General features: G+C 34.2%; 1 protein-coding gene across 1 annotated transcript in view; it reads right to left on the bottom strand.

Annotated features, from left to right (window-relative positions):
* LOC131845465 (cGMP-specific 3',5'-cyclic phosphodiesterase-like) overlaps positions 1 to 6,399 on the bottom strand; it is a 70,392-nt gene extending 63,993 nt beyond the window's left edge. The window contains exon 1 of the mRNA XM_059194530.1: positions 5,740 to 6,399. Coding sequence (XP_059050513.1) covers positions 5,740 to 6,399 — 660 coding nt within the window. The remainder of the gene's footprint in view (positions 1 to 5,739) is intronic.
* Between the last annotated feature and the right edge of the window lie 5,907 nt (positions 6,400 to 12,306).

Here is a 12,306-nt window from a genome sequence, read left to right on the forward strand (position 1 = left end):
GTTACCCTCGCGAGTACAAGAAGTCCTCTCACGACTACGCACAGATCATTTAAATCCGGAGGAACGCGCTAACTTAGAAACATTATGTACTAAATATGCGGATGTGTTTTATATTGACGGAGAATCATTAACTTTTACGAATAAAGTTAAACATAAAATTAGGACTACGGACGAAATACCAGTGCACGGAAAGAATTACCGGTACCCATACGTACATAGGGATGAAGTTAGAGATCAGATAGGCAAGATGTTAGATCAGGGTATTATCCAACCATCAGAATCTGCATGGAGCTCACCTATTTGGGTCGTACCCAAAAAGGCTGACGCTTCGGGTAAAACTAAATGGCGATTAGTAGTAGACTTCAGAAAATTAAACGAAAAAACATATGACGATAAGTACCCTATTCCTAATATTACAGATGTTCTAGATAAACTCGGAAACTGTCAATACTTCTCTACTTTAGATCTTGCCAGTGGGTTTTATCAGGTCGAGATGGAACCCAGTGATATTGCTAAAACAGCATTCAACGTTGAGAACGGACATTATGAATTTTTACGCATGCCCATGGGTTTAAAAAATTCCCCATCTACCTTCCAACGGGTAATGGACAATGTTCTTAAGGACCTTCAAAACGTTGTATGCTTAGTATATTTAGACGATATCATTGTATTCAGTACCTCTCTCCAGGAACACATGATCAATCTTGAGAAGGTATTTCAAAAACTACGAGAATCGAATTTTAAAATCCAGATGGATAAATCCGAATTTCTCAAGCTTGAAACCGCTGACTTAGGGCATATAATCACCAAGGATGGAATTAAACCAAACCCCGACAAAATTACAGCTATTCAGAACTATCCTCTTCCAAAAACACCGAAAGAAATCAAACAATTTCTTGGTTTGGTTGGATATTACAGAAAGTTTATTCCCGATTTCGCTACTATTACTAAACCATTAACGACATGTCTGAAAAAAGGTAGGAAGGTAACAGTTAATTCAGAATATGTTAGTTGTTTCGAGAAGTGTAAAACTCTCTTAACTAACGATCCGATTTTACAGTACCCGGATTTTGCAAGAGACTTCATTTTAACGACTGATGCATCTAATGTAGCTTTAGGCGCGATATTGTCCCAGGGTACATTAGGTTCAGACAAACCCATTTGCTTTGCATCGCGTACCCTTAATGACAGTGAAGCCAACTATAGTACGATTGAAAAGGAGCTTCTTGCTATTGTCTGGGCGACTAAATATTTTAGGCCGTATCTATTTGGTCGTAAATTCAAAATTATCACGGACCATAAACCCCTCCAATGGGTAATGAGTTTGAAGGAACCGAACTCGAGAATAATTCGTTGGAAGCTAAAATTATCCGAGTTCGATTTTTCAGTAGTTTACAAAAAGGGACGAAACAATACTAACGCCGACGCCCTTTCTCGTATTGAAATTCACAACGAGGAAGCTAATTCACTGGTTGTCAACCCATCTGAACGCCCTCTTTCAAATTCATCCACTCTATCTGCTCATACTAGTAGAGAAAACCCAATATTAGAGATTCCAATAGTTGACCAACCACTGAATAAATTTCATAGACAGCTCGTCATTACCGTAGTTAGTGACATCAGAAAGCGTGCTACCACATCGAAGCCTTTTGAAACACACACAAGGATATCTGCTCAAGTATCCGAGACAAATTTAGAAAGCGATATCGTAGAAATTATGAAAGAATATGTTAATCCTAAAATTAAAACCGCACTATTTATTAACCCACGTTTAGCAATGTATGATATAGTACCAATTATTCAAAATAAGTTTAAAAGCTCTGCGATGCAACTTGTATTGACTACGTCTGAAGTTGAGAATGTAAAAGAATATTTAAGACAACAGGATATAATTAAAAATTATCATGAAGGGAAAACTAATCACCGCGGCATTAATGAATGCTACTTAGCTCTATCAAGACGTTACTACTGGCCTAAAATGAAGGACCAAGTAACAAAAATAATTAATGATTGTGCCATTTGTGGTCAAGCCAAATACGATCGCAATCCTATACGACCACAATTCCGTATAGTTCCACCTGCTACAAAGCCCTTTGAAGTAGTACATATAGACCTATTCACCATAAATCATGAAAAATATTTAACTATCGTAGATGTGTTTTCTAAATATGCACAGGCATACCACATACGGGATAGCACAGCTATTAGTATATTACAAGCCCTTTTAAAATTCTGCACACACCATGGTCTACCGTTATCGATAGTATCTGATAACGGCACAGAATTTACAAATATGTTATTTAATGAATTTACTGTTTTGCATAAAATAAATCATCATAAGATTTTACCGCATTCCCCAAATGATAATGGAATAGTAGAGAGATTCCATAGTACTTTATTAGAACATTTACGTATCCTCAAATTAAAACATAACGACGAGGACGTAGTTAATCTAGTTCCGTATGCTATTTTAGCCTATAATAGTTCTATACATTCTTTTACAAAATGCAGACCTTATGATATTATAACAGGCCATTTAGATCCCCGAGATCCTCTCGACATGGATATAAGTAGGCACCTATTTCAACAGTATATACAAAATCATAGAGAAAGAATGCAGTTAGTTTACGACACAATAGGAGAGGCATCGCTGGAAAGCCGCACCCGTATAATGGAAAATCGTAATAAAAATAGAGAGCCAGAACTTGAATATCAACCTCAACAAACTGTATATATTAGTAACCCATTAGCTAGCCGTCAGAAAATAGCCCCTAGATATAGTCAGGATACAGTTCTTGCCGATCTTCCTATACATATATATACCTCAAAGAAAAAGGGACCCGTCGCAAAACGCAGATTAAAGAGAACCCCTAAAAGTGCCCAATTGTTACAGGGTGCTTCTGATCCTGGTTGCTCCTTTGATAACTCCTCAAGAGATCAATCAGGAGATAACACTTGAGAGTCTCGATGATGGTCCTGGACTGCTACCATTCCGACTTGGAACAACAAGGCTTATAACCCATTACCATACCTTTCTACAGCACGTACAATTAGATAATATTAGTAATACGTTAGAATTAGTACAAAACCAGCTATTAGATTATAAAATTATGTTAACCAATGATACATACATACTATACGAACTTCAAATAGAATATTTATCTAATAAATTATGTAAGGTTAAAGATCAGTTAGATACATTACAGCCAAAGCGTGTACGGAGAGGTCTCGTCGATGGTATAGGCTCTATAATAAAAAGTATCACGGGAAACCTAGATCAATCTGACGCTATTAAATATGACAATGCTATCAAAATTCTCCAAAGTAATGACATAAAAGTAAATCATGAGCTTGAAAGTCATATCAGCCTCAGTAAGGAGTGGATGGCTCAACATACGGATATAGTTAATAAATTAGTTGAAAATCAGGTAAAAATTAACGAGACTTTGCAGCTGTTATACGATAACGATGCTCACTCAGATAACGACCTAATAAAATACGCTAAATTCGCTCAATACTTAGCAATTATAACTGAAAATATAGACGACGTATTAAATGAACTATTTAGAATCGAAAATATACTAGCTTTCATTCGCGCTTCTTCTATGCATCATTCTATGATTAAAATCGATACTTTAAACAAAATGGTCCAGAAGTTAGTTAAGATTTATGGTAAGGATAGAATATTAAACTTAGAACTTAGGGTATACTACGATATAATTAAGCCAGGTTTCTATTATTCAGATAATCAGATAGTTATTAGTTTTAAAATACCCATATTTTCCTCAGATAGTTACGATTTATACAAGTTGGCTGTAGCTCCCAATAAATATAAGCAGGTCCTCATTCCTCCTTATCCATTGATTGCAACTAACAGGAAAGGTTATGTGTATATAGAGGCAGAATGCCCGAAGTATGAAAATTGGTATGTCTGCGGAGATAAGATGGATCATCAACTTCGACAGCATCCTGACTGCATACAGAATCTTATATTCAAGCAATCTACCGACCCAGTCTGCGAAGTAGCAACAGTTAACCTATCTAAAGTGGCTATGGAAGAGCTAGATGAGAGACACTATATAATATCATTCCCCAATGCTACTACAATTCATACACTATGTGGAAAAGAAACTTACAGTATTCTGAATGGAAGTTATCTCGCAACAATCCCAGTAAACTGCTTTCTTTATACCCCGGAATTCACCATAACTAACATTAATAATAGAGTGGAAGGACAACCTATGAAGATACTGCAATTCTCCCAGAATATGCAACTCCATGACCATAAAATACCTCATGTAAATCTTAAATCAATAGACCTTACAAGACTTCATGAAATTCAGCACAAGGTGATCTTGCAGCATCCTACACACGAGCAAACCTCAAAATCGTTCCTATTTCATACTACGATTCCACTTTACATCATTATATTGGGCTGTCTTATAATAATTACAGTATGGAAATATAAGACTAATCAAGGTACACCTGAAGAACTGCCCCCTGAAACTGAAACCCCTACCAGTACCGAGATGCCACAGTCCGCAATATTCTCTCAGCTGAAGCTTCAAAAATAATTGCTAATCTGAACGGGGAGGTGTTATAGTAGATACCTAGCAAGTATTACGACACATCCTCAACGGCGATCGGATCGGACCACCAAGCATGACGCAAGAAGGTGCGCTACCGAGAAAACCACCTGCGTCGAATCAGCATTTTAGTCCCCACAGCAATAATACCCATTTCCCTGATTTTTAATTTTATATAATTGCACTTACGGATCACACATCGATCCGAAGACACCTATATAATTGTAATAATTAATTTTTAGAATTAAATTTAGTTTGCTTATAAAAATTGGTTTTTTTTGGGTCTTCCGCCAGCGACTTCAATAACTGACTAATATGCAATGATTTCTTTTAATTACAATAATATTATAAAAATATAAATAGCGAAAGGTCAAGTTTCACTGAAAAATATTTTTGTTACTCTTAATAAAAGCCATCATTTTTTCTATTGAAATCGGGTTTTTCATAGAATAAAATATTAAATTGAGACTAATCAATATTAAACTGCCTAATAAATACTGTTATAAAATTAATTAATTCACATACATATTGAACTTATTAATCTAGGCGGTACTATACCTTATATCATAGATATGCTGTTTTTCCTAAGTAACATTGTAAGGTTTTGCAGCAGATAACATGTACGTCAGTGCTGATATAATAATAGACCCTCTTATAGTTTCGGTTACATAAAGAGTGTATTGTTATTTCCTTGTCAATCTATTGTTTTGTTCTTTTATCGGATATTACTTTACCGGCAACATTGTCGGCAAACAAAGTATAAAGTTACGGAATAACGTGTGTTAATATTATGATGATAACGATTTTGCAAAACATTCAAAAGGTTTGAGAGTGTTGTAATCCAAATCTAGATAACAAACGTCGAAAGTTCAAATTCTATTATTCATTAGAAATCCTTGTATATACTTTTAGATATATAAAAATATCGATAAAAACAAAGTGATCGTACCTGTCATTACACGTTCACTATAACTTCGATAGTTCATAATGTCTTTGACTATACCATCTGGGAAAACAGTCGTGAAGTTATATTCATATTGAATCAATAAAATGTAATTAATTATTCAAATATTACAATACGCGATGAGACTATTCGTTTGTTGACCACATAAAATTAACATTGTATATCAAATGAAGCCTTATTCTCACTTACCTTAACTGGGGACGACGCTAACCATAGCTGGATTAGGTCTGATGTCATAGATGTACTTCGGGCTTCGTGACGCGGTCTTGGCGATAAAGGTCCTGATGATGTTAGATTATGTAGTCTATTTACTTCATCAGAAGATGCACATTCTCTTATATACCTTTCCAGTACTTTAGGTTTACATTCTAGAATCTTTTTCAACTCGGACAATTCTTCATCCGTACAGTCATCAGGTGATGACCTATCAATAATTTCTTTATATTCATCTGCACATTGCATTATTAATTCATTAGTTGCTAACACATCGAGTACGACCTTATTTCCTAAATCTTCTGTACTATCCCCATCAGTAACTTTAAGGTAAACTTCGTTATCACATTCCCTGGCACTTTCTAATTCTGTCTCACAACCATTTTGTTCTGTGATCTCTACGATCGTAATAGGTGGGTTTTCTTTCAGCATATTGTTATTTTCATTGATTCCTGGATTCCTTATTTCCTCTGGCAGTTCATACACCAATCGCATTAATTCATGTGACCGCCTTTGTTTTTCTTCTTCGTTCTTTTTTCTGCTTTCTTGTATTTCTTCTGTGAAATTAGTGCCGTCATCTGTTTTTTTTGCATCTGCTTTTTTGTTGACAACATCTATAGGTTCTTCGGAGGTCATGGCCGGCTTAAAAGGTCTTGGTGGATTCGTAGTGAGTGGGTTGAGCGTTGCACCACATTTCTCGTTTTGCTTACTTCAACATAACACCTGTAGACAAAATCAAAAGTAAATATTATTTTCTATTTTGAATGTAATCTCTATATTTACGTCAAAAACGGTCACACCGGCAACAGCCGTCATTGAGATTCAGCATAATACCCTATAACTAGCGTATTAGTATCATATTAGTTGGTCGTAAAAAGTCTTGACAGTCGAATATACAGAAATAAAACTTTTATCAAAATTTGTTAAGATGGTTTGATGCATGACTTTCATAAGTATTCAAACCCACTATACTATTCTCGTAGTCGTTTCTTCGAGATTAAAAGAGTTCTATAAAGAAGTCTTTGTAAACGTCTTCAGACATCTTTTAAGAATCGAGGAATGGTCGGCTTTTGTATGTTCCAACGTACTGATTTACGTAGACATTCTGGCCGACATCAAAAAGAACCATTGAACGAAAATGAAAATAATCTTTTTTCCATATAAATAGTAACTATGCGAAATATGACAGTTTGTGTGTTTGTCAATTAAGGTTTCATAATGGCTAGATGACATGATATTATGCGGATTTGAAGCGAATCTAAACATTATTCCCATTCTAATTATTAATAAAAAATAATGTCTCTAGCTTAGAATAAAAGATATTTACGTATATCTATTAGTTATCTAGTATACCTAGTAGCTATTCTTATTAGATCGAGACCAGAAGGCGCCGTGAATTGTCCAGGGTTATTTATTTATACTTAGATACGAATCAATAAAAGATACACTTCAATTTCATATCAGCCGATATCTGTCATGTGTCGTAGATACCACAGTGACATATAGAAGGAAAATGTTTTTGTTGCCTTCGGATGCTTCGAGACAGCTCCTGACAAATGTTTTTACTGTGAGAAAATGGATGTGTCAAGCGAGCTGTTAATTTGTACCGTGGGTGTATTATTGGCTAAATATATTTTTCTTTTGTTTCCACGTGTATGGGATACCGGTTGACTGGTAGAGAATGCTATCAGGCATTAAGTCGGCTACGTATACAATTTTGTGTGCAAAAGAATAAAGAAATAAATCGTTGTTTATAAACAACGTAGTATAAATTACGGTACACACGGTGGCGAATTCAAACGTAGTATAAATTAACATTTATACTACGTTTGAATTCGCCACCGTGCCACGCTATAGCAGATTTAAGTAATTACAACGTCATCTAGTATCAGAATGTCATGACCACAACATATTTTTATTTAATTAATAATGTGATTTGTACCTAGAAGCATGAAGTAAATATATAAATAGTAAAGATTAAATCCAAATATAATTATGATATAAAAAGTATGTTCTAAAAGTTTGATATGATCATATTTATTTTTGAGTACAAGATATAAGTTTCGATATTGTGTGCACAGTTCAGTTCGGTTTAAACGCTTGAAGGAAAAGTAAAGAACTACATATAAATAAAAGAAGTTCATAGTATTCGTATATCGTTGCTGCTGCCGCCCCGTAACAACTATCTGCTGAATTTCTAAAAAGGGATCTGTTTGTTGTTGCGTTCAGAGTCGATAATTGGGTTTCTGTTGATGGCGTTGTTGGAAGTAATAATAATAATAATCTCAGGACTCTGTGGTAACGGTGGATGCTAGTAGTACATTGTCATATAGTAAGACAATTATAGAAACAAACTGAACTGATGAAGGATCCAAGGTCATAAATCAAATGCGTAGATATTACAATTGTATTAATATACAAATGTTTGTTTTAGGATATGTTCTCATAAGTATAATGTAATGTAAAGTGATCTCTCGAAATGGTTAAAATAATATTTGAAATAATAACGGTTTTCATTAAAGTTAAGAACAACATACAAGTATACGAGCGAACGCCATAACGCCCACACAGTTTGTAAAATTAAATATATTCACTCTTGCTTAATTTGCTACGTCTTCAACCGACTTTATAAAATGTAATATATGTATATATAGAAATATCTGTGACAAATCTGACGCCAAAAGTTTCAGTAATTCGCAAAATGAGAGCCAAAACTTTCAAATGTCCAAACATTTCAAGTATAAGAATAAGGCAGCATACTGTCAGGTTTTAGAACCATCGCAACCATGATATTAAAGTGGATAATGTCGTTAATCGTCGATGCTTGTGTCTACATTAACAACTTATTACCGGATACCACAAATCCTAAAACCTACTATAAATTGATTCATAGGAGGTAGTAAATGTGACAGGCAGGAAAAAATATAGGAATTAAACTTAAGTTTAGGAAATTTCTTTAGAAAGATCTGAGATGTATTTGCGTATCTTATGAACAAAAACATACACATTAGCCATCACAGGGTTTCATACCTCAGGGTTATACCTCATCATCAGCTGGATCTCACAATGCTCATGAGTTTTGAAGTTTAATTTATCTAATAAGAATCTTTTCCAACAGAACAACCCAAATATTACTGTCCCAACCAAAATCGCTGTAATATTAAAAGTGAATGAGAAAATTATCAGCGCCTCACTCCACAAATTAGTGGAGACAGCTTTCACTTACATAAATGGATATTTGCCGCAAAAAACCCCTAAATGATAATGTCATCGAGTTAAGAAAACATTTCGTTGATATTTTCATGATTGCGTATTTGATGTTCAGGCGGGATGATATTGCTACTAATGAATATGAAATGAGAGAGCATATACTTTTAGGTGAAATGACTGTCGTTTTATTCAAATATTGTCTTTGATGTGAATTGCGGACAATTTTGCGGGAGAAAATTGGCGCTGAAGCTGGTTTATTTGTACATGATTAAAATCAAGCTGATAAATTGTCAGAGTGTTGTTTATGTAGATATATACAGTAAGTTTACAAGATACGAGTGTATCATGTTTTTTATCAATTAAAAGAAGAGATAGTCGGGCAGGTAGAAAAGATGTTTTGTGCCAAAAAAATACTAGATACCTAATTGTCTCTTTCTTAATTGTACATGACATAGACTTTGTAATTATAGATATTTATTTAATTTTATGTTATGTACGTCTATTATGTATAAATTTATAATATATGTATATGTTTGATATATATTATTAATATTTACCAACATATATTTTTTTCATTCTATTTATGCGCCTCCTCTTTACCTCTAACCTGTTTCTCTTTCCTTTTTCCGTCTTTTCTTCTCGCTATTTTAAGCGATAAGACCGCTCATTGCACCTTCATACTCTTTAAAGTATGTTTTTTATATATTATTGTCAAATATCATAATAAAAATTACAAGAACGTATCGCAATTTTGTAATATTTTAGAAGAGATTTTAAATATATTAGACGTATTCACTACTTAAATGCTATGTAATATTTAGAGATTGAAACGGTCTAAAAAGCCATAAAAATATACCAGATGAGTTTCTTGCCAGTTCTTCTCAAATAGCTAGCCGAAATGGGTTAGTGATAAAAATATGACATTCACGAGAGGCCAAAAGGTCCTATAAGAATTTATATTTTTTATTCGATTTCTTTAGTGGAAGGCACAGTTACTATTGTACAATGTAACTAATGTAATCTGATTATAGACCTACTCGTGAAGATAATTTCTAAATTAAGTTTTGTGTACTCAATTACAAGACCCACTGTATATGGTAAACATTGCTTGCATCTATTACATGTTACACAGAATAATGTCTTGTTTAATTAGTTTTGTTGAAGTTTTCCCTCCACCACTAAGGTGGAGTTGCGGTTTTGTGAATATAGTTTGGTACCACATATGTGGGAAACGATTACAAAAAATCTATACAGGTATCAACTGTAACGTTAAGAATATTATTTTGTTTTTGCATCTAACTTCGTAGTACAAAAAACTATCAATAGCAGAATGGTCAGAATCTCATTGATTATTGCTATAATTAGTAAATTCAAATAGGAACTATTTACAAGGGTTTCTCATAACTATATTTGTGAGTTTAGAGGTTTAATACAAAAAATGGTTGGAAGATTTCGTATGATTTTTTACATATATCAATGTGTAGGCTAAAGAAAGCTGACAAAAATAAACCTCAAAGAGAATTAATTGGAGATTTTTTCAAAAAATATTGTTTCTTATAAATATAACAACATTATTTTAATTTCATTGACGACATGAATTTTCGTTAGGTTCCATTCGCGTGGAAAATACAGTTTATTTCAAGGGCAATGTAGCGAAATATTTTTTAGAAATGCTACAGTTGTTACAGACATTATTCGTACAAACAAACAAACAAAGCAATTTCACCTCAACATAATATTAGTACAGATGGGAAATGTCTATTACATAAAGTAATAGGTACCTACATTGTGACAACTTGATCTTGACCTTCAGTAGTTGTAATAAGGGCCCATTTCCTTCCACGTTGATAATAATAAAGAAAGTGGATAAACAAAGCAATAACGCTGCTTGTAACGGTTTTTATCCTTGGACGGGACTGTCTCAGCTCCAAACAGTTGTCGTTTAAATATTCACGGCTGCCATCGATCGTGCATTGTCCCATTAGACACATACGGTCGTACAGAATGACCAATTTCTTAAACATTTAACGGTTCTTTTTTATTTTATTTTATATAATGCTGGCTTCATGGCCCATCTTATAAATACCTTATAAAGTAACATACATAAAAAAAAATATAAATTCAATAGTCTCTATGGTCACGGCACTGATGACGGCAATCTCCCACGGCTGTATCAATACGCCATCTCTTCGACCAGTAGTCCGCCTTCATGAATGTGGGTAGCATGTTGCTGGAGACACGAAAGCTTTGAAGCTCGCGTTGTGACTCGATTCCAGCTGCGTCACACTCAATATCAGGTTACTTTTGGTCCGGATATTGTCGAGTTCTGTTCATTGCCGTGGTCGCTGTTGCGGCACGCAACAAGAAGTTGGGCCCAGTCAGTGCTGTATCATAATGGTTTCGATTGATCCTCTTTGTGCGCTTCTTATTTTGTACCGTGACAAAACCATTATCGTCATGGTCAGCAAACTTAGTACACAGGTTAGGTTCATGCCATTATTTGACGTTTTAATAATCACGATAAAAACCTCCTTTATCAGTAATGCTGTAGCAGTATTGAAATATCAGCTTATTAATTATATTAAGACGGTACATATCCTGATTATGGTATGTTATATATTTTTTTACTTTTATAAAATATGGCATCAGTGAACTAAGATACTAATACTAACTTGGCACGAAGGAAAGAATTAGTGCAGTATTTGTTTGCAGTTAGTTTGAAGTAACCATTACTGGAGATTATGACCCTCAGCCTTGAAGAAAAGATTTTTGACAATATCCACATAATGCACATATGCAAAACCGAGGACAACAACGAGTATAGAATAAAAGTAGCTTTGTTCTCAAATAAGTTATATTTCTTGAAACAATTTAATCGTATTAGCAGTATAACCACGAAGCAAAGTGTAAAATTTGAAACAATTTATTCCTTTTTTCATAAGAAGTGGATCACGTGACTCCGCAATTCAAGTTTCAAGATTTATTTTCAGTTTCCAACTTTGCGTCTTGGTGTAAGTTATTGGATTATATTAATATTTGTACTGTAAGATAACATAGTAGTAGTACAATAGTTTTTACGCGATACTAATATATTATATAGTTATATGCTCTGTATGCTGTATAGGTATGTAATTATTTTTAGTTTGCCAAACTTTAGTGCACGTATGTAGCATGTGTAAGCAATAGCAGGCAATAAAGCAATTGTGGGTGTCGGATCGTTACGCAATCTTGCGAGGATCAACTAATAGGGAAAGTGAGTATGCTAACCAACACTTTAACTGCCTTGTCTGCCACATACCCACTCAAATATAAGAAACACATCGCAACACAACA

The sequence above is a fragment of the Achroia grisella genome, unplaced genomic scaffold, assembly GCF_030625045.1.
Source record: "Achroia grisella isolate CSIRO2021 unplaced genomic scaffold, CSIRO_AGI_Agris_v1 utg474, whole genome shotgun sequence".
Lineage (NCBI taxonomy): Eukaryota > Metazoa > Arthropoda > Insecta > Lepidoptera > Pyralidae > Achroia > Achroia grisella.